Source organism: Psittacula echo, assembly GCF_963264785.1.
Source record: "Psittacula echo genome assembly, chromosome: 2".
NCBI classification, from domain to species: domain Eukaryota; kingdom Metazoa; phylum Chordata; class Aves; order Psittaciformes; family Psittacidae; genus Psittacula; species Psittacula echo.
In genome coordinates this window covers 25,840,113-25,862,622 of record NC_137737.1, presented here as the reverse complement: position 1 = coordinate 25,862,622, position 22,510 = coordinate 25,840,113, and the positions used below count along the sequence as shown (strand labels likewise).

General features: G+C 38.5%; 1 protein-coding gene across 10 annotated transcripts in view; it reads right to left on the bottom strand.

Moving 5' to 3' along the window:
- Positions 1-21,529, bottom strand: part of ANO10 (anoctamin 10) — a 172,616-nt gene extending 151,087 nt beyond the window's left edge. For 5 of the 10 annotated variants that reach the window (XM_080610991.1, XM_080610993.1, XM_080610994.1 and 2 more), the window contains exons 1-11: positions 21,411-21,529; positions 21,116-21,290; positions 17,867-18,019; positions 16,627-16,809; positions 14,517-14,651; positions 12,719-12,838; positions 9,785-10,354; positions 7,423-7,478; positions 6,811-6,885; positions 5,519-5,701; positions 2,300-2,491 (exon numbers count right to left, since the gene is read on the bottom strand). In XM_080610991.1, coding sequence (XP_080467117.1) covers positions 2,300-2,491; positions 5,519-5,701; positions 6,811-6,885; positions 7,423-7,478; positions 9,785-10,354; positions 12,719-12,838; positions 14,517-14,651; positions 16,627-16,809; positions 17,867-18,019; positions 21,116-21,290; positions 21,411-21,431 — 1,863 coding nt within the window. In that variant the 5' untranslated portion in view covers positions 21,432-21,529. Of the gene's footprint in view, positions 1-1,800; positions 2,130-2,299; positions 2,492-5,518; positions 5,702-6,810; positions 6,886-7,422; positions 7,479-9,784; positions 10,355-12,718; positions 12,839-14,516; positions 14,652-16,626; positions 16,810-17,866; positions 18,020-21,115; positions 21,291-21,410 lie in introns of those variants that run through there. The other 5 variants (XR_013956282.1, XM_080610992.1, XM_080610996.1 and 2 more) reach the window with 5 other exon arrangements.
- Positions 21,530-22,510: the final 981 nt, after the last annotated feature.

Sequence of the window (22,510 nt, the reverse complement as noted above, 5' to 3'; positions counted from 1 at the left end):
ACTTTTTTATTTTCCTTCATCTTTTGAATTCTACAACCTAAGACTTGCTTGGCAAGCAGTCCAGACTTCTTCAGATTTAAGAACAGGCAAAGACCACAAGAAGGTCTGCAATACCACAAAGATCATCTAGCAACCCTGAATTTCTCTCTAGTCTGATTTCTCTATGTGCATGTTATATGTTTGCTTGAAGAACTTAAACCCTATTCTTCCACAATTCCCTAGTACGGTGAAGATCTTGAGAAGTTATTAAGAGACCATTAACACTTTAGATGTAGGTAATGCCAGATCACGACCTGAATAATTTGGAAAAATTTTAAAGGAAAAATAAGGAAAGCAGCCTTATCCCTCGTATCTTCATGACTCATAACCTCAACACATAGAAGTGTGTTACATGTCCTCATCTCACACTCATCTACGTAACACTTACAACACTCATCTACAGTTGTATTACTGAACATGTATTTCCTCCAGCATAAAGGAGAAAATGCTAAATTCCTAGCAGGACTGTCAGTCCAAACACTCTTGTTTTGGAGGTTTTGTCTGAATGTTAAGTAATATGAAAATGTAAGGATCAGTCAGAATGCCTTCTTTAAAAATCAGTTACACAAGCTGAAATTTGTTATAAGACAGATTTAAACACATGCAATTACACACATCTAAGAAGCTCTTGCCTAAAGAGCTCCCACAAAATGTCAGAAAATATTACTACAGCGTGACAATTACTTTTGCAGTATCAGGGTTACTTATTCCAAGGTCCTCTCTGGAACAAGAAAGTTTGACATTGAATTGCAGCAATTTTCACAGCAAGTTAGCCTAAGTAACTTTCTCCTTGACAACAAGCTGGTGACTCAGCCCACCTGATTCAAATAATTCCAGTATTCCCTTAACAAATCTTTCAGCCAATGCTCTAACTTCCCACATGAATCAGGTAACAAAATGTTTAAGTCATTATTTTTAATTCATACAAAACAAATACGCTTCTACTATTAAAAATCTACACTACAAAAAAACCAACATGACTGTAGAATCAATATTATAGTTTTTCAGTCTACTCCCTAGAATGAAATAAACCATTCTTGCAAAAAAAATGCTATTACCACACCTGCAGCTACACCTGAGACTTATGACCACAGCTTCATTTATCTGATGGTCACATCACTGGTCAATGCCACTATGCTATCAAGATGCTGGCAACATAAATTCAGACTAAGAAAATGCATCAAATGTTTAAACACAGATTATAATTCACACATTTTAATGACTTGACAATAAAAGATTTCTCTTGTAAGCTCCCTTCATTAAAACCTATGTATGTGTATAATGATTGCACAGAATACTCAGTCTGCATATTTTTGCAGTAAGCTTTATTTGAGGTTTCCTGATTTCATTTCTTCCATCTCCCATTTGTTTCATTTGGTACCAAATTTAAAACCCCACCAAATTAAATGATCCACTAGTTTATTATTCCTCTGTCTCCATTACATACCATTACTAAAGCTGCTAACTATAACTAGAATATGGATTGTCCCCTAGAAATTTCCTCCAACCTACTTCGCACTCATTATGCCTGCTATTACAGAATGCTGAAGTCTCTGGATGTGACTTGACAGCATTCTTTCTTTTCGAAAAAACTTTGGGTTTGGAGGAGTTTTACAAGGTTATTTTCAGTCAGAATCAGGTTACTGACACAGCAGGCTCCAAACTAGCTGGTGGTAGCATGATTACATAGGCAAGCAACCAAGGACAGGAAATCCTTAACCCACTACTACTAGTGTGAAATTGTTTAGATAGACAACAGTGCTCTGGCTGTACAGAAAGATCTAGATCCTTCTCACAGATCCAGGTTATTTTAAAATTAGTCAGCTAGAGTACAAGTAATCACAAGGGCACATAGCCAAGCATGGCTTAGGAATCCACATACTTACCTACCCTTCTTCAATGTTTTTTAAACCCTTGCTGAGCTCCATGCATCAAATGTTACCATTTCTAAAATATGTTGGCCGTAAATAGTACTAGGCAGTATCTGGCTGTTTGTTGCAGTTACAACAGGAGTACAATACACATATATATAAACACTAAAGGCTTTGTTTTCTTTTCAAAGGCAACTGGAAGACATCTGGTAAAAAATCCTACAAAAAAAAAAAAATCACTTGGACATACAGCTGGATAGATACTATCCTAAGGCATTGAAGAGAACAAAGTACCTGCTAAACTTTAAAGTGGCAGATAGGTCAAACAGCTTAAACATGTTCACTGAAACCTCTTTCAAAGTATATTAATAGAAAGACACAGAAATTACCTGCCAAACACCAATATTTGCTGTGGGTTCTGCAAATGGACGCTTGTAAACATTACACATCTTTAAGGCATCAGAATATATCTCGGTGATGTTGTTTAACACTGCAAAGACAGCTGCCAGTGGATAAACACATGAAAAAAGACTCACATAGCCAAACTGTAAGAACAATTCCAGGTAGTCATCAAAAGTCCCCTGAAAAACAAAGCAAAAAAAAAGAACAACTTTTATCCACAGAAAACTATATGAAGAAACACAGAATTAACAATATAGTTGTAAATGTGCTGCCTCATCCCAAAGCAGTTGCTTGGAATAACTGGTGATAGAAAACAACAAACCAACAAAACAACAAACCTGACCATCTAGTTAATCTGGAATTCTTCAATTCCTTGAAACTTCTTAATAAGAGGAGGCCAAAGTTTTTCTTTTTTCCTAATGCATTTTTTGCAAGTCATACTTCTTATCCTTATTACATGAAGTAATTGTATAACACATTAATCTCATTCAAGTTCCTGACTAGTTCAGTGAAACAGTTACAGAATGAAACGTGTGTGACTAGAAAAGAGCACTATGCATTTAAACTGGCAGAGCATTCTCCCAAAAGCACTGTGACAAGAAAAGTGCTAGTACTTCATACTATGAAAGACCTAACCAGAAAGGTAGGTTGGTAGATAGGCGACTCTTTTCTGGTATTTCTACTTGCTTATTTCAAATGGGGTAAATCAGAATCAGTGGCGTACTTGAAGGCTGAAATGACAGAATGCAGCACTGACATCTGAAAGGAACAGTTAGAGCAACAAAAAGCCCTGTTTTAGCAACTCTGTAACACATCTATCACCTGATCTTTAAACCAAGAATGTGGGTACATACATGCTGATTAATTATTCACACGTAGATCATTACATATATTTGCATATCAGTTTTGTATTACTTATAGTATTCACAGATTGCAGCAATTATTTGTGAAAGTGAAGAACCATTTTAAAGTCATTTTCAAGCTGCACACTATATAGCTGGGTCTGACAAACTGATGTGCAGGCCAGGCTATGAAGAGCTACCTAACTTAAAACCATTGAGATTTTTCTATGGAAGCATTTTGTACAAACTTTGAATTTTAGTAAGGTCATCCTTAGGGACACTTATCCAGGATCACTCACTGGAGCAGCAGCCACACATTTGTCCCTGCTATCACTTTCTCAGATAACTGTTGCAAGCAGGGAGCGATCCTTCTGTGTTCCTCCCGCTGGTAACTGCACAATATTCCCACTGCTTCCTCACACCTTTCTTATTTCTTTGCCCAGTACCTATTGACTTTTAGAGTATGAAAAGAAAAAGAGTATTTCTTTTTCTCCTACTCAATTTATGACACTTTGTGCAGAAAAAGGAGTCTGATATGATGTTAAAGCAATTTCGAAGTGTGCCATTGTCAGCCACAGGAGCAGCACACGAACTATTTCATCAAGGGTACAGAATCAACAAAAGAAATTCAGGGAGAAAATGAACTAGAAAAGAGAAACAGTTTTAAAATATATATATTGTAAGATGGTTTTACAGCTTAAACTCAGTTAAAGGCTGGAGATTTGAAAAGTGAGAGAGCAAGAAGACAAACAAGATAATTAAATGTTAGAGTAAGTGAAGAAAAGAAAACAGAAGAGCCTGAAACACAGAATTCTGTTAAGACTCCTGCTAAACTCCTCATTTACTAAACATAATCAAACGCTTCCCCCTTGTGACAGATTTTAGAAATACTTCTGGCTGCTGGCACCTCACAGCTTGCAGACAAATCAGTGGTCTAATATCGTATGTTCACAAGCACAGCACAATTAAAATCTTTAGACTGAAAATAACACTAAGGCCTTGAGTACACAGTATCTTGAACTGAAACTGGGGCTAGCAGTGGACAATTCCAAGGCAAAGCTGTAACTCTACAACTGACCTGTCGGGTCCCAGTGGTAAACTATTCAGGGCAGAACAGTTCAACAGGTGTAGGTATATTGACCCAGCCCTGCACAAGAAGCACTGCACAATGTGACTCGGAGACAACGCACTGGCTTTTCATGTGCCAGCTGAGAATGAGAAGTCAGTTCAGGTGTAAGAGGTAAAACTTACTTTGTCACGTATATCCATGCCTCATGCCAACAGACAGCTTTTGGAGCTCTGCTGGCCTATTTGCAGGCACAGTGCTGGACTGTGCTGACTTACCAGTTCAGACAGTAACGGGGATTTCTGCTGTGTTCTCCCTTGACAGACAGACATGCTCTCTAAATCTATTTCCCTCCATCTAAAATGTTGGAAATACCAACCTTCCCAGAGGAAGGCAAGTGTTAACACTTATACAGTTTTCCAATTGCAAAGGTAGTATTTCTTTTTCCTCTTCCCACTTCATGGCACTTTATGCAAGAAGAGAGGAATCTGATATAGTATTAGTAACACATTTCAAACTGCCTTACACAAAAGGTTCACTGTCTACATACAGTTCTTACTCTGTGAAAGTATAAAACATACAGTATTAAGACTCTGTGACTATGCTTGCAGCATCTGATCGAGCAAGTTGTCAGTCAGTCTGTAACGCCTTAGCATATACACTGATGTCTACTTTGTCAATTCCTTTAGAACTGCACGTAATACATTGCAAAAATCTGTTAAATATGATTAAAATTAAAAGAGGTGGTCAGGAATGGAACTAGGAAGACAGCAAATGCCAAAGCTGTAGTTTCAAGAAGCCAGAGCTTCCAGCAGTAGTATTGGTTTGAAGAATTAGTCTCTTCAGCCCCCTCCATTTCTGGCACCACCCAGACATAAGTGCACTCTTTCAGGCTATATTAATTGACAGTTTAAACTAGTATCGCTTCAAAACCAAACTAAAACAGACAGTCTCACCCTTCCCTATGCCAGGCTACTCATCACTGTAGCCTTCAAGCTACTCTTGGAGATTAAGGGCGTATTATGTAAGTACTTCTTCCGGTGATACAGGGTTAGGTAGTTCCAGATTCAGCTGTTCATTCCTATCCTTCATTCTAGTGTAACTGGGATCCTGCACCATTTCATTTTCTTGATCCAGCGCATCACAGAGCTGTATAAACAACACTACCAGCAAAACTGATGAAGCTGGAAATAAGCTGCCAGGCCAGACAGCCAGAAATATTTCAGGTTGCACTAGCTCATATCTTTGTCAACTACAACCCAGAAAAGTCTGAATAATTTTACAGTAATAAAACATACACAATAGGTGCCCATTTCTTTCTCCAAGTTGACTTGTTCAACTAATGACAGGTCTTTATCAAATTTTGGAGGACACAGGCGTTTCTTCATCCTCTTGTTATATCTCTTTTGGAGCCAGTAAGGAAGCAAGGACTCTGCCAACTGATTGAGTATCTGCGAAGTTATCAGCAAAGTGGCCAAGCTCTTAAGGTACAAAAAAAGGAAAAAAAAAAAAAAAAAAGTAAGTAATTAAAATTAATAGAACTGTGAAAAACCTACGATCGTTTCCAATTTTGTGCATTCTAGTAACACTGTAAGTTGTTATACTATGACAAAAGAGGGCCAGCCTAACAAAACTATCAAAAGCATATGAAAAGTATAGGTGTTCTAGTCCCCATTGGAATCACAGAATAGTTAGGGTTGGAAAGGACCTTCAGACCATCTAGTTCTAACCCCCCTGCCATGGGCAGGGACACCTCACAGTAGACCATGTCACGCAAGGCTCTGTCCAACCTGGCCTTGAACACTGCCAAGGATGGAGCATTTACCACTTCTTTGGGCAACCTGTTCCTGTGCCTCACCACCCTCACAGTAAAGAACTTCTTCCATTCATTGTTCTGTGCTGAAAACAACAAAATAGTTAGATGTCTAATTACTTCATGGATCTGGACATGTCTTGGAGACAGTACAGTATACCTTGAAGTATATTAAATGTCACAAATGTCATGTCTGGTATAGGTATGTCAATTTTTTTGCTAAAGCTCTCTTTAGAGAAGAGAGATCTTGAGTTAAAGTTCTGCTGTTTTGTTCATTACATTTAAAGAAAAAATGTCTTTTTCTTATATCTGATCTTCATGCATCTGAGCGCAAAAGATATTAACAACAGAAAGCTGATGTAAAATACCAACTACAAATTATTTTTTCTTTTATTTATTCTCAGCTCCTCATAGTAGTCATGAGCTTGATCCTCAAGAGTACTTCATTAAGAGCACTACAGAGAAAACCATTTTCTAACAAAAAGGGAAAGAAGGAGGAAATGAAAATTTTCCAGCCTCATCTGTGTGAGGGAATAATGAATTTATTAGAAAACAGTTCCTCATTTAAGCAAAGAGAAAAATTGCTCCATTCCAATTATGATTCTGCAACTGTGCCAGAGGAACTGAAATATGAAAGTTGGCTTTCTAAGAAAATACATATGAAATACATTCATTGCCAAGTTAATATTTTAGAAAAGCAAAAACTAAAGTCCTGTTTCAGTCAATCCTTTATTTTTCTAAATTTGTCAACATTCTGAAGATGTTCTTGAAACTCACCTGCCTCAAAAGGTGCATATCAAACAGCACAAAGGCAATGTAGAAGAGAGATGCAAAACAATTTAAGAAGTTGAACTGCAAACAAAAATCTGTTATTAGTACTTAAGCAAAAGTTCAAATGCAGAATATCATCTAACTTAACCTGACTAACAGCTTCCATGCACATGTTCATTAAAATTTTCAATTACGGTCTTATTCAGATATTCATTTGACAAGCTTAATGCTTTTCTAAAAGCATGGTGTACAAAGACAACTAAAATTCAATTATGAAACGTGGACATTAAAAAAACATGTCACCTTCTACTTAACTTTCATCTTTTGGCAGTTCCCCCATAGGTAATGCAATAAAAGGGATGCACTGATCTTAATTTAGGATAATGATTTCTTTTTCAGACAAATATTTTGTTAAAGTATGTGTTGGATGGCAGATCTCTCAACATGTACAACTGTTCTTCAATATATATTAGTTAAGCTTTATATTTAATCGCTTCAAGAGGGTTTATGACCAAGAGAAATATTCCCTACTTCTAAAATGAGACATAATCACAGTATTGTATATCTGAAAAATCATAATCAAGCGCTGGTTTATATATACTTATACTGCATACTTACCACTAAAACTTTCAGAATCAAATGATTTTGATATGAAGATTCCAGTCTGTGATTTTCTAAAATACCAAAAAGATTGATTAGTAAACAGCAGAAACACTTACCATATATCAGACATTGTCATACAAAGAGTAAACAGACATTTTTCCTCTATCTCAAAATCACTTAACTAAGAGGTTTTGGGGAACAGTTCCTCAAGCACCTTATGGCAGAAAGAATTTGTACTATACCAGTATCTCTCTTGACTTGTCAAGCTAATCTGATGCACAATATTAACATTCATATTTTTGCATACAACTCCAGTCCTTTTTCTACTGCAAAGGTTTTTCCTTTTATATCTTTCTTCCTCAGAAGAGCTGTGTTATAACAGAAAAAACATCCATCATTCTCAATACTTAATAAAATGTGCCTAGTTATTGACTGTTCTCTGGCTGAAAATAAATGCAAAACTAACTGGAATACATTATGAAAATTAATATCAGATTTGATTCAAACCCAGTAAATGCTCACAGAAATATTCCCATCCATCTCCAAGGGATTCAGATCAGATCCTAAGCTCTAAAGCAAGACTAGAGTACATGAAGTTCAATAGATGCGTTACTCATTCTAAAACCAAGATTTTTTAGTTCATTTCAAATAAACTATTGGCAGCTAATGTTTGAGGAAGGTTGGTTACTAGGGGGGAGGAAAGGGAAGGGAATGGGAGATTTCCCATTTCTCTTTGCTATTTTGTCAGACTGTACCTTTAAATCTTTGGCTGAGCAGTAACTGAGAAGGCAGCACACAAGCAAGAGCTGTGTCAACAAGGCAAAAAGGAGACACCTTCATCTCCAGACCTTGCTCAGGACACAACAGCAGAGTTTCTACTCTGAGAGGGGTGTGAAGGTGGACCCGACACATGGAAGATGCACTCAAGTGACTAAATGCAATTGTTACTTTCAGCTTTCACTAAATGACCAGGTCTGATAATAAACAGGTATGCTTAAAATTACCCCACATAGTTTCCTGTGCTTTGTTAGTCTAGCTGTTTAAGTCAGATATTAGCTGCCAGGTAGGAAGGGACAGCCAGATGAGCTCTTCATCCTATTCGCAGCATGGCAGCATAAACACATTGGATAGCACAAGTTGTCAGTGTAATGAGTTACATAAATACTGTTGTTACTGAATATGAAACATCAGCTTAAATCCAAAAAAATCTAGGTTAAAAAAAATCCTTGGGTTACCTCTTAAAAACATTTTAGTCTACCTGGTCAACACAACTGGGCATTTTGCATAAAGAAATCAATTGCAACCTAGATACGAATTTAAAAGTCATTATTTAAATATAAACCTTGAACAGTCATAAACAAATCAAGAGATTGCCTGCTTTTGCTATTGCTGCTGTCAAGTACAATTTGCTGAGCAAATAATTTCTGTGTGCAAAACCAATTTACACTTTAACACCTCTTTTTATGCTGACTTCTGCATGAATCTCCCTTTTGCTTAATCTTTCTTAGGTTAATTTTGTGGGTGTCCAGCTTTAGTAACCTGGATTCTGTACTGTAAATGTATGACATACTGAGCTACACAAACCAGATAACTCCCCATTACCCTCACCTATTACCTTCGTCTGAAAGTGACTGCACATGTCTATAGAAGTGCTAAAATTCAAAATAAAGACTAACATTTCACTATCCTTATGTTAGGTTACAAAACAGAACACCCAATCTGTTAAGTCACACACACAAGGGAAAAAAAGTAATCTATTATAACACCCCATCTCTTCTGAGAGTGCCCAGAGGAAAATATTTCAATAGGGATGTGAAATCTTAGTCTTTGCTATACATATATATCTATCTCATACACAAACACTCTCATACAACATTTAGTTGGCGTTTTTAGATTTTGTTCCACTATCTCAGTGCCTCCATTCTCTGGACAGATAAATCAGTAGACTAAGGTGTACTCAGCAAACCCAGGCTATAGGTGCAACTGCCAGGGCAATCCCTCTGGTCATCCACCTCTGAGCTCATCTCAGCAAAACTGATATTTAATTTTGCTACTGATACAGCCAAATAAAGAGCTAAATGGAATGGGGATTTCTGCAGCAAATGCAGAGAGAGGCTGAGGAAGAAGGCAGGATCACTTCTGATGGCATGCTAGACTCAAACCAAATTAAACCAAACGTGAAACTACAGTTTCAGAACACTCAAAATAAATATAAGTTAAAATGGCCATCTCTTCTACCCCACAGTAAAAATCTACTTCAGGAAATTCCATTAGCATTCCATTGAACAAGAACTCAAAGTAATGTATTCTACAAAGAAACAAATTCTAAACATCTGTGATTCCAACTTTAAGGAAGAAGAGTAAACAACTTTCTTACCCCATGATGTTAAGAATTCAGCAGCATACCGATAGATACGGTTCATAATTTCAATCACAACAGCATATATGATACTGGGCACAAACAGCATCAAGCTGCTGAAGTTAGAGTCATTCTCCTCATGATAATCCAGAGCCCACTCTTCCAAATCAAAGTAAATCATCATCACATACAGTGAGAAGTAGAGGCAAAGGCACACAAATGGTAAGGACACCAGATAAATCCGTAGCTGTCTCTTAATACTTGAGTACACTGGTTCCTCCCTCCCAGTGACAGGATTAACACCCAGGACACCATGGAAGCCTGGTCTTGGTTCTTCAAACTGGCGTTTCATCAGCAGCGTCCCCCAACGGTATGTGATGGTGGCACAAATCCGCTTCCAAACTTCCAGTATTACAGTGGACCAGAGCAGGTTGAATGTGGCAAACATCACGTACTTGTCATAGTCTTCCCATGCAAACACATAATAAGGAATCCCAATAACAGCCATTGGAATCAAAGCAAACGTGAAATACTCTAAGAAGGCAAAGTAGAGTGCAATGGTTTCACCAAAGTAGCAGCGTATCTCATCTGCAGAGAAAAACGAATCTATCAAGACTACACGTAGCATAGATGTCAGTATAATATCAAACTTGACTTTACATGAACCCCTTGGCCCATTTTTTTTCTAAATAACACAGTGTGTATTATATACCTTTTTATTCTGCCTTCTCCCATGTTCCAAAACCTCAGAAGGTTATCTGAATCATTGTTGTTTTTAATGTTACATATACACACACATAGAAACATGAATGGCACAGAAGACGCTTGGTATCATGAAAACCAAACTTTAACAGCAAGTGACATCTAACTTCTGAAGCTTGTCACTGGCATATATACATTTGGGAAATAAATTTGTTCCAGCCCACTCATGGCCAAAAAGGACTAGTTGTGCTTTGCCAGCCCTCAAGGAATTAAAGGAATAGCTGGAAAGGTATGCTGAAATCTTAAACATGTCAGATAGTAGAGCGAGGCTGAGACATTCCCTTCAGCAGACAACTGATACATGAAATACACACTGGTTGTACTCACCAAGGTTGTCTGCCTAGTTGTTAAAAAGACTTGAAAAGTGCACTGCTAATGGATACATTTCATGACAGATGTTTTACCTCCAAGGAGGCCAAGATGTCACCTATCTTACTACGGATAAAAAAAATGTAGGAGTGTTATCCAACACAATCTAGACATGGCATCACACAATAAGGTCTAGAAATTCCTAGCAAACCAAGTTTAGAACACTGAAATCTGCTTTATCTTTGCCGACCTGGAAGACCAGATTGCTTGTATGCCACTGCTATGTATTCACCAGCTTAACGGAACAGCCACGACATCATGACCTCTGAACTGTCACTGCAAATGTCATCTCCACAACAGACTAGCTCATCAAAACCTTATGTGCAATACCAGAAAATTCTTACAGCTTATGGTTCACAAAACACTAGAGCAGAAGTTCACAATTGCCAATCAGTCACTGAAAGCAAGAAGGAAAAGCAAACAGAATCAGCACTCCAACATCCCTCTTAATACAAAATTTACTGACAGGTTCAAGTGTAGGTCATTAGTACCATTTCACACTCCAAACACACAGAAAGAAAGACAGCCCTAAATTAGTACACACATAACAGGGCTCCTGCTATGTACTTTGAAATTTTGTGTGTATTCAGTATCTGTCAAAAAATATATCTCTCTTACATAAACAAAAGACAAGCACACCGTAAGACCCCTAACACAATACTCTGCAGGCAGGCATTATCAAGCCAGATCTTTAACTTCCTGTAGCTCAAAAAAAATATCAAGCAACTGCAAGGTGCAGAGATCAATAATTAGGCAAACTCTCAAATGTTTATTTGTTTATTTTTAAGTAAGGTTTACAGGTTTAGAATCCAGAACCTAACTTTCCACATTATCAGGCTAGAAAATAATTTTCATTTTAAGCTTATTCAATGTGGAAAATATACTCAGTGATCCTAGCTTGCAACAACATAGAGTCTTCATACAGACAATGAATTTAAAACAAACAGTTGTAAACACATTTTTGACATGCCTACGACTCAAAATAGTTTTGGGAATTCCAGACATTGAGAAGCTTTCCTGTCAAGAGAAAACAGTCTTGACTTTGTCCATTACTACTTTACTCATCAGGAGCACTTGTGATGTGCAGACTTGTTATATGGAAGCTTACAGACACTGAATCTGCAGACTCTGAACTACCAATTTCACAAGTCTTGAACCATTTTGGGAAGTTACATAGGGAATGTTAGAATAAGAAAAAACTTGCCCATCTGGTAAAAGAACAATGGTCCAACTTCAAGATGCTATGCTAGATGATCACAGTGCAAAAGCTAAGCCTTTGAACTTTCCCCCCAGCTCCAACTTGGAAACTGTGACCAAAAGCCTACGCACAGAACTCCTACAGCCATGAAAAAGAAAATAAAGTGCACATCCAGTGCTTCACTTCAGAACAGTTGTGCTGCAAGTTGTTACAACAAAAGATTATCCTATGGCCATCTTAGAATCATGCAGAATTTGATGCAGAGACCTCAACTGCGCATGTCAACAAATCCAGAAACATGGATCTTTCCTTAACCAGAGCCTAAGCCACTCTGTTGATTCCAAGATCAGTAAAAGCAAAGATGGCTAAAACAAGGACTTTGGTTCACAGCAGAGCAAGTTGGGCAGAAAGGTAGTGTTAGGAGAGGTGAACTGCAGTGGGCAATTGGGGATGTGAAAAGGTAAACAGTTACTGAAAAAACAGACTTCTTGGTATAATACTTACTTTCCACACAGGAGTTTCACTTTTAGGGAGGACCCTTGGTCTTCTCACATAAACTTAAGAGAAAACTTGTCCAAAAGAAACCCTGTGCTTTATTTGTAGTGGAGTAAGTATTCACATACCTAAAGGTTGATAGCCAACTTTCACTCGGCCATACCAGCTGTGACAGAGCTTTTTCAACTCTTCTCTATCCTGCAGTGGGAAAATCTGAACTAGAACACCACTGGTCAATAATCTTCTCACTAGAAGGAAAAATAAAAAAAAAAAAAAAAATGGTACCTAGTACTCCTTCAAAGACAGTGAAGTTGAGATAAGCAGACAGGTTACATGATGTACTTAGCAAGCCTACAGTTCCTTTGAAATAAATCTAGCCGTTAAATCCTAAAAACAAATGAATTATCTGCATGTTAGTTGAAAATAATTCATTATAGAGAGCAGTTGGACCTCTTCCTACAAGGACTGTGCAGTCTACTGGAAGAGAAAGAGCAGTCTTTTTTGTATTAATTAACAATTCCATAGGTTTGTAATATAATCAGTTGCAGCTTGAAAAGCAAAAAGTGCTACAGGTCAGAATTGAAATGCCATGTGTAGCTTTGCAGGGAAAAGTCTGGCTCTTGCATGTGAGCAAAGAAAGACAGAACAAATCTAACTGACACAGGAAACCCAAACCAAAACACTAAATTGAAGAGCCATTTTTGTATTATGGAAAAGATACTAAAAACATTTTTGAATTACCAATGTGAAATATCAGTTTACACTAATTCATAAATTACAACACATCTTCATTGCAAACAAACCAAATATTCCACAATTTGTATTTAACTTTGTTATAGAAAGCAATACTACCTGTATGGATAAACAATTAACAAACTGGAAGTTACAACCATATAAATATTAAAAAGAAAATAAATGCAAAATAAGGAGAGGGTAGGCACTGGAAGCTGTATGATAGTTATTTACCACTTCCACTCAGCATTTACTTGACATAAGTAGAAAAATACCTTAGCTACATAAACAATTGTCAGCATAAACTCGTCTGGCATTTACATTCATTCACATTTCTTGAGCTACTGATATGCACATATCTCTTTCTTTGATGATCAATATTAGTGAATAAAGACACTATTATTAAAAGGACATACAAGTATAAGGAGAAATTCACCTAAGAAACTGCAGCATCTCTGTCAGTGAATTAGTTCCAGCTACCATAAACAAAGCACTAGCTCTCATTGCTTCTTTCTCCCATGAAAAGGAAGCTCCTGAAGCAAAGGGGAGGATAAATGAATTCTAATGATTGAAAAAGACCTTCCTTCATATTATGAAATTTGTAGCTCTGGAACAGTTATTCATTCCAGCCATTTTATACAAAACTAATCCAAGTATATCATTATGTAATTTTTTTTAAAACCAAACATTTTGGGTACTAATTATAAAAATAATGGATGACATCAATATATATGACAATTATCCAACTGAAAAGAACATATGGCCAGAGTCTCATCCTCACAGAAAACTGAGAATGGAAACCTCTCTAGGAGTCATCTGGTCCAACTTGCTCCTCAAAGTAGCTCCAGCTTGCATCTGGCTGCTAAGCGCCTTGTCAGGAGAAGATCTGAAAGTCTCGCAGGACAGTTACCACAATCTCTCTAATCCCCTTTTTCAATGTTTGATTACCCTCATTGTGAAAAACATGTTCTCAATATCTATTCAGAATTTCTCTGGTTGCACTGTGTATCCATTACCTCTTGCCCTATTGCTGTGGAACGGTAAGAAAACAAAGTCTATCAAATAGTGGGATTTCAGTGTCTGAAGAATTTCTCTTCACAGCAGGACATGTACTTTTTTTTCTCCCCCCCCATCGGGATGAATGTTATCCTACATCAACACAGTGAATTACAGGGGACAAAATATTTGGCTTACCAATTGATTTTCCTGGATACAGCTTTGCCTGAGGATATCCAGGGATCACTTTTTCATCTTTAGCTCTCAAATTTTCAAGTTCATGTTTGATGATATACTGACATTCTGCCATTGTAAGAAAATTGTGATTGTCATCTAAATCAAAAAGAAGGTAGTATGAAACTCTGCAGCACTGGAAGACAACCCTGGCAGCAAGTAACAATCAAAACCAACCAGAATCAGGAAAAAAAAACCCAAAGTGACAATTACTGCCAACCAACATCCATTAGCAAAAACTCCACTGTTTAAAATACACATCTTGGGAAGATGTTTTCTCTAACTGGCACATGTTGGCCACTACAGTTTTAATCGCCCAGGTGAACTAAGAGAATGAATCACTTAAGAAACAAGAACACCCCGAAGTGCTAATTGCTGGAGGCTGGGACAGTATGCCAGCAAGTACTGCATACTCTTGCCCTACTGAAAGGCTATTACTTAGGCATTCACTATTTGCCAACCCCAGAATCTTCATACACCTTTCTGCCATTCAGTTACTGAAGTATTTTCATAGCAAAACACAGTAAGATGTCAGGACAAATCTCCTTTCCAATAACCATTTCACACCAAACATCACAGTACCTTGCTCTTTATTGCCCATACAACCCAATTATATGCTATTTGAGACAATGAGTTCTTATAAAAATAGATAAATAACTTCAAAACAAAGTAAGAAACGTCTCAAAAAATTCTGAATTTTTAAGAGCAACAAAACTACTGTCAACCCCATCAATTTACCATCAAGGAAACTGTAATTTCCTTGAGATAATGACCAATTGATTATTTTTTCCCCCTCAGGAATACGAAACTATAAGGATGGCGCTGAATATACTAAGTAAGACGCTAAACCAGCAACAAATTTCTTAAGATGAAAAATAAAGTATGAGGTAAATTGGGGAACTAGAAATCCTAGTAAGAAACACCGGCTGCAGGGTTTCTTTTTCAGATGACATATTTTTCACCTCATGTAAGCATGGTCAATTACTTTATCCTCTGATCAGATTTGGATAAAACTAAAATTATATTAGTGTTTAAAAAAAAAAAAGACCAAAAATTATCTTTCAGGTTTACAGTAGCTGGAGTTCCTGCCACTACTACAGAATCTGTTAGCAATGGCAGTTGATTAGTATTAAGGATATAAACACATGAAAGAAATAGAAATGACCTTTGCAACTGACAATTCTTCTCCAGGCTTTCCAATTTCAGAAAAGTATGGTTGGAAGAGAAGAGACACTGCAACAGTTATTGTGCACAGCAGCAGTGCTAAATAAACTGCCACCAAACAAACAACAGAACTCAACTTTATTACTATTTCAGACAGACCCAAGCAGCCTTTTATTGAAAATGTGATGAAAGTCATCACCCAAACAGCCACAGGAAAAGTATTCGCAGGATTAAGGTCGAATTCAAATATTTACCTGGAGAGGAAAATAAGTTTTGCCACTGTAGGGGGTTTAAATACCTTACAGATAGCACATTTAAGAGAGAATGTTACTGTGTTGGCACCCCCTCAAAATAAAAAACGGAAAGGAATGATTTCACTGATCATGCCCAAATTCCACTGCATGGCTCTGTAGTGTTATTTATTTTTGCTAGATGTGTAAATATAATAGAAAAATTATTTTCAAATGTATTTGAAAATGTTTGTTTTCTCCAGCTAATTCTAAGATAAGCTTCAAAACTGGCTCACAGAAACCAGACTGCTACTTTAATTCCTTTAATTCATAATGTTGATCGTTAATCCTGCACTCACATTTCTCAACCTTTTTTTTTTTTTTGGTCTTAATTTCAACAAAAAATACTTTCATACAAGTAAGAATATTTGGAACATGCAAAAGCATAAAGTAAAACTCAGGCAAAAAGTGAAACCCATGTGAAAGGAAAAACAATTTTAATTCCATTATATGATCTGAATTCCCATAGGTAAAAATGAGTATTTTTTCATAGCTTGTTCTTCCCATTTTTGCTCACTGTTACCATCCCAAGGAATAAAAAAACCATAAAAGATTTAGCAGTGCATTTGCTTATCTTTAGCCACAGCTTTGCAATGCCAAAAACCCCTGAAACTCCTTACCTGCAAAATCTTTGAAAGTTTTTCTGCTGCTATATGTAAAAGTTCTCATTGAGTTATCATTGCATTCCTTCACCAAACCCACAGTTTCAGCTCCCAGCAACAGCCTTAAGTAGGAAGCTCCAACTAGATAAATATTTTCACCTTCTTTTTCTGTGAGCAATGGTTTAACCAGCAGTTGTGCACCTTTAAAGAAAAGCAAAATAAGGAAGAAAATACATTAAAATTAAGTCTCGAACCCTTTATATTTTAGCATCCATCATACTGGACCTAGTTATCAGGAGTACTGAAGCTGCATAAGGGCACAATGACTTAAGGCTTCAACAGCAGCTGAAGTGTGCTGTTCAGAATCTTGCAGGGTCACCCCCTTATTTACCTTGGATCTTTTCCCCTAGTGGTCACATCATGTAAGCAACCAATACTTCTACAAATGGCCCCAATCTTTTTAAGGAGACTAGACTTTTGAAATAGAAACATCTCTGACTTATCTAACAGAGGCCTGAAAGCAAATCTTTAGCCACAAATCCAACAGCCACAGAAATATTACTGACCGTAAGATATAAGCTACAACAGCCATAAATAACGTCTTTCTAAAAAAAAATGTAAAAAAACCTCACCCCAGTCAGTCTATGGAATTACAAATTAATTAGCCTAACTTCAATTCCTGAAATTGAATAACACACTAAACTGAGTAATGAAGTATTGTCTTTGTAAGAGCCTACAAGCTACCAAAACGAAAATTAAAAATGCAACATGAATTTATCAAGATTAACTAGCTTACTGCTATCTCAACTTCATTCTACAAAATAGTACTAGATCTTATGGACAGGATAGTAGATGTTATGTGCCTTCATTTTGGCAAGGCTTAGAATGTTCTCATAAGCAACAACAGAAAGATGCTCTAGACAACTACTATAAAAATTGATATGAAATCTACGTTGAAAGACAGGTTATCACTGTTTCACCACAAAAAAAAAAAATTGAGGGATTCTGAAGTTTAACAGACATGTGACCTTAAACTGGTATTTTCGTTAATAACTATGTTCAGTTATTACATTTTCATCATACCAGCATGAAGCTCTACTCTTATACACAATTAAACAACTTCAAAAATGCAAAATGGAGTGGGCTTAGCTAAAGAATAATTACCACAAACTACCTGAAAAATGGTTTTCTATGTCTTCATACTATGATGACAGCCAATTTGATTTCAAAGTGTTACAGAAGGTCATACTGTACTCACCTCCCTTTGCTTTTTTGTCCACAATTCTTTCAGTGAACCATTCTATGGTTTCTGCTTTGGCAGTTTTGGCAAGCTCAATTACTACCAGAGGCCTGAAGTCAGACTCACAAATATCCAGGAAAGACCAGCTTTGTGCCATCTTTTGAGAGCTTGCTAAGTACAAAAACAAAACAAAAATGCCAATGTGAAATGAATATTTGGTATCAACCTAAAACCCATAAAACTTTATTATTGTGAGTTATATATGTCTGTGCTTAGCAAAGCAGCAGGTGCCCATTTCTGTGGGCCTAATATAAAAAGCAACCTGTCCAGCTGCCACTTGGCAAGACGATACCAGTCTTTGGTGGCATTTATGTCCTACTCTCTAAGTAGGGAAATTGTTCAGTTATGTATAGCAAAGCAGTAGTGATGAGAAAGCCAATAAATAAATTAAAACAAAGTAACAAAGAGATGCTAACATCAAAAACAACAGTTTGCAACTTCCTACAGTGTATTTGTCTGCAAATGAAAACAAAACAGAACAATAGTCAAAGAGATATCTAAAACCTGTAGGATTCTCCAGGTAAGAGAGGGCAAATACATTATACATTTAAGGAGATACCTTCTCAGTTGTCGTGGTTTAAGCCCAGGCTGTAAATTAGAACCACAAAGTCCACTTCCCCCTCACCTTTCTTCCCTCTGCTTCTGGAAGGACGGGGAGGAGAATCAAAAGAATGCAACTCCCACGGGTTGAGATAAGAACAGTTTAATAACTAAGGTATAACACAAATCACTACTGCTACCACCAATAATAATAATAAAGGAAATAACAAGGAAGAGAATACAGCCGCTCACTGACCGGTACCTCACCCCCACCTGCAGTGATCCAGCCCTTCCGGAAACTCTCCGTTCTACATCCTGGGCATGACGGGCTGCAGTATGGAATACCTCTTTGGCTAGTTTGGGTCAGGTGTCCTGTCTCTGCTTCCTCACAGCTTCTCCTCCTCCCTGGCAGAGCATGAGACTCACAAAGTCCTTGGTCAGGGTAAACATTCTGACCAGTAACTGAAAACATTGGCTTTATCAGTATTATTCCCAGGCCGAAAGTCAAAACCACAGCACTGCACCAGCTACTAAGAAGGAGAAAAACTGACTGCTGCTGCTGCTGAACCCAGGACATCAGTTAATCTAGTGAAGCTTTAAACATACCAAGGAAGCTCATACTAACTTGGGTAGGTGAGCAGGACATCTATCACACAGGCAAATTATTCTCAAAGTACTTATATGACATGTTTAAAGATATGAACCAAGTGTTCTGTGACAAAGTCCAGTTACAAAGTGTTGAGCATCAGCATAGTTTTATATGTAAAAATCCAAATGATCTATGTCAACCTTTACAGAATCACATAATCATTCAAACTGGAAAAGACCTTAAAGTCTGACTGTTAACCTAACACTGCCACGCCCACAACTAAACCATGTTCCTAAAAACCACATTACAGGTCTTTTAAATACCTCCAAGGATGGCAACTCAACTACTTCCCTGGGCAGCCTTTTACAATGCTTGACAACCCTTCCACTGAAGAATTCTTCCTAATAGCCAACCTCCCCTGGTGCAACTTGAAGCCATTTTCTCTTGTTCTAGTGAGGTACTTGGGAGAAGAGGCTGACACCCTCCATGCTCCAACCTCCTTTCAGGTAGTTGTAGAGAGCAATAAGGTAGCACCGAGCCTTCTCTTCTACAAACTAAACAACCCCAGTGCTCTCAGCTGTTCCTTGTGAGTCTTGTTGACACTGTGTCTTCAGTTTTTACATAAATGATTCTACAGAGATCACTGTACCATTATCAATACCTCTAAGATGCTTCATGTATCATCTCAGAGGTGTTAATTATAAGAAAAATCTGGTAACTAAGCTACTCAGTTAAAAAATAAATAAACTGAAAAAAGGCAAAAATAACAAAAAAAAACTACCACAGACTGGATTTAAAACTGAGGGGAAGGATTGGTGGCTTATGGTTTGTTTTTTTCTTGCTATTAAGTTCACTGAAGATTTTATCTACTGTCTTTAAGCAGCTTTCCCCTCTCCTGTTCAAAGACTGAAATGACTTAATTTCTAAGTAAGGTGCTCTAAGGATGCAGTTCAGCTTTCATGACAGTTATATTTGTATGATTTACAGAGAAATCACAATCTTCAGGATTTCATATAAATTGTTCTACAAAGTACAGTGATACTGCAAACATATGCGTATAATAACAAACAGGATCTATCTGATTTTAACTGGCAAAAAAAAAAAAAAATCTTTCAAGGCAGATTTCAGTGGGGTTTTCAGCTAGTTTCACTGGCCAGCTCCCACGAACACAGTTCTGCAGCATTCAGATTTACAGCTCTGAACCCAAGTATGTGTGTCTTTAAAAGAAATACACTATATCAATAAAGTATTTTAAATCATTTTAGATACAAATCTGCATAAGCAGGATGAAACAAAGGAAAACATCACCAGGGATAAGGCACTGTGATTGTCAATAATTGACTATGCTGTCTTGATGAGTCACTCCACCTCATCAATTCACTTTCCATTAGGTTTTTTTTTTAGGATAACACTTGCCACATTGTGTATGGTGCAATTTCTAGATTATTCAAAAAATGAAATGCACTAGATAATTATTAAATATTTCTATTATCACTTTCCAAAACCGTTACCTTCTGCAAACAGCCTCTGTATAAACAGTACGCTACTCATCAACGCTACTCATATAAACAGTACGCTATCAGAAGACAGGCTGGATGGGGCTTGGAGCAACCTGGTCTAGTGGAAGGTGTCCCTGCCCGTGGCAGGGGATTGGAACTGAATGAGCTTTAAGGTCCCTTCCAACCCAAACCAGTCCGTGATTCTGTAATTTCCTCAGAATTACTGTGCCTGAAGTGGTGACTAAGTAAGATCTGTTAATTTTAGGTTTATTACAAATGAAACCTAGAAAAGGGTTGAAGCACTCTTCCAATGTGTGTTTGTGATTTCCATTTTCCATGCCTGCCGCTGACCCCATCAGATACAACTTAGCCTCTCCTTTCATACCTATGCTCAGCGTAACTTGTGACATCCAGAGCCGTGGGGAACACAAACAAAAGCACGTCTAACCCCCAGTCCCCTTTCCCAGCCACGAAGCTCAGGAAGGGCTCCAGGTCCCCCCAGGACAGAGGGAGCTCCCCGAACGACCAGGGAGGAGAGGCCCAACCGCCCCGCCGCCGCCAGCACGACCAGTGACTCACTCTGCCTCTCCCTCCCGCCAGGCCGCGCTCCGCCGGCGGACACTGCTCTGTCCCTGTCCCCGCCACATCCTTTCCGCAGCCGCTCGGAACGGTTCCAGGCCCGACAGGACGCTCCACCTCGGACGCCTCCGGCCGAGCAGACGGTCCAGGGCAGTAAGGTGCGGCTCAATACCAACTGCGCACCAAGGAGTGGAAGGCTAGGCTACGCTGGGAGGCGGGAGACTCCTCCCCTCACGGCAGGGAGAACCCCTTCCCGCTGGGAGACAACGGCCCACCCTCCCATACGCCTACTCACCACCGGCTGCCGACTCCACATCCGCAGAGCTGAGCGAGGTGGGAACCTCGCGGCGCCCGTTGACGGGAGCTGCGGCTGGACAGCCCGACTTTGACACCGCCCTCCGCCCCGAGGTCTCCTCCTCCCACTGGTCGGAGGCGGTGCTGCTCCGCCCCGTTCTTGTGCTCACGGGGCAAGCGCTGAAGTGCTGAGGGGACTGAGCGGGTTGGCTGACGCTGTGGGCCCCGGCGGTGTTGGTTAGCGGCGGCCCTGTCCCGGTGTCGCACTACTGTCAAAATGCTTTATTACAGTGTTTTACCAGCGCTCGTATGGACAATGAGCCCTCTTTTCTTCATCCTCTGGTTTTTGCTCATTTCCTTTCCCATGCTGTCTCTCTTGCCAGGCCAAGTTTCTTTCTGGAGCTGAAGCTAAAAGCACTGTTCTTCAACTGTGTTAGTTTTGTTCGTAAACATATTTTCTACGGGGAAAAGTGGAAAATTTTGCCTTTTTGATAACAAAAGATTTCTGTAGAAATTCCACACACCCACGTGTAGCTGAGAAGAGCAAAGTGTGCCTTGAAGAGCAGGAACGGCAGAGGGAGAAGCTGGCTGGCAAAATGCACTCTGCTGCTGGGTTTGTGGAAGCTTTTGTAAAGCAGGTTCTCCGTATTGTTTTAGACAACACGAGGACGTTCGGTGTCTCTTGCAGATAGGTCAGCCTACAGATGTAACCAGCACATGCAGATCTAGAATGGTCACAGAAACTGGCCCTCACAGCTGGGAGGGACACTGTTTGCCTCTTTGGTTTGTGCCAAGTAGGCACACACTGTTGCTTAACAGCAAGTGCCTGTAAGCTACTGAAAGCAAATTCATAACAGTTTTTCAGGTAAGATGGAACTGCTGTAAACTAATTATCTGACAAGCAACTTCATTTTGGCTTAGCCAGTGGAATTAGGGACTGCCCCAGGGAAAAGAGGTTTTTTAGAGCCAATGTATAGACCCCATACAGAGCACAACTGCCAGAAGGTAAGCTTTATCCTTCCTCTAGCATCTGGCTATTATTCAACATGTACTTTTCAGTATATTTGGAAATACAGAGAAAAGTTGGGTTTGTACTTGGTA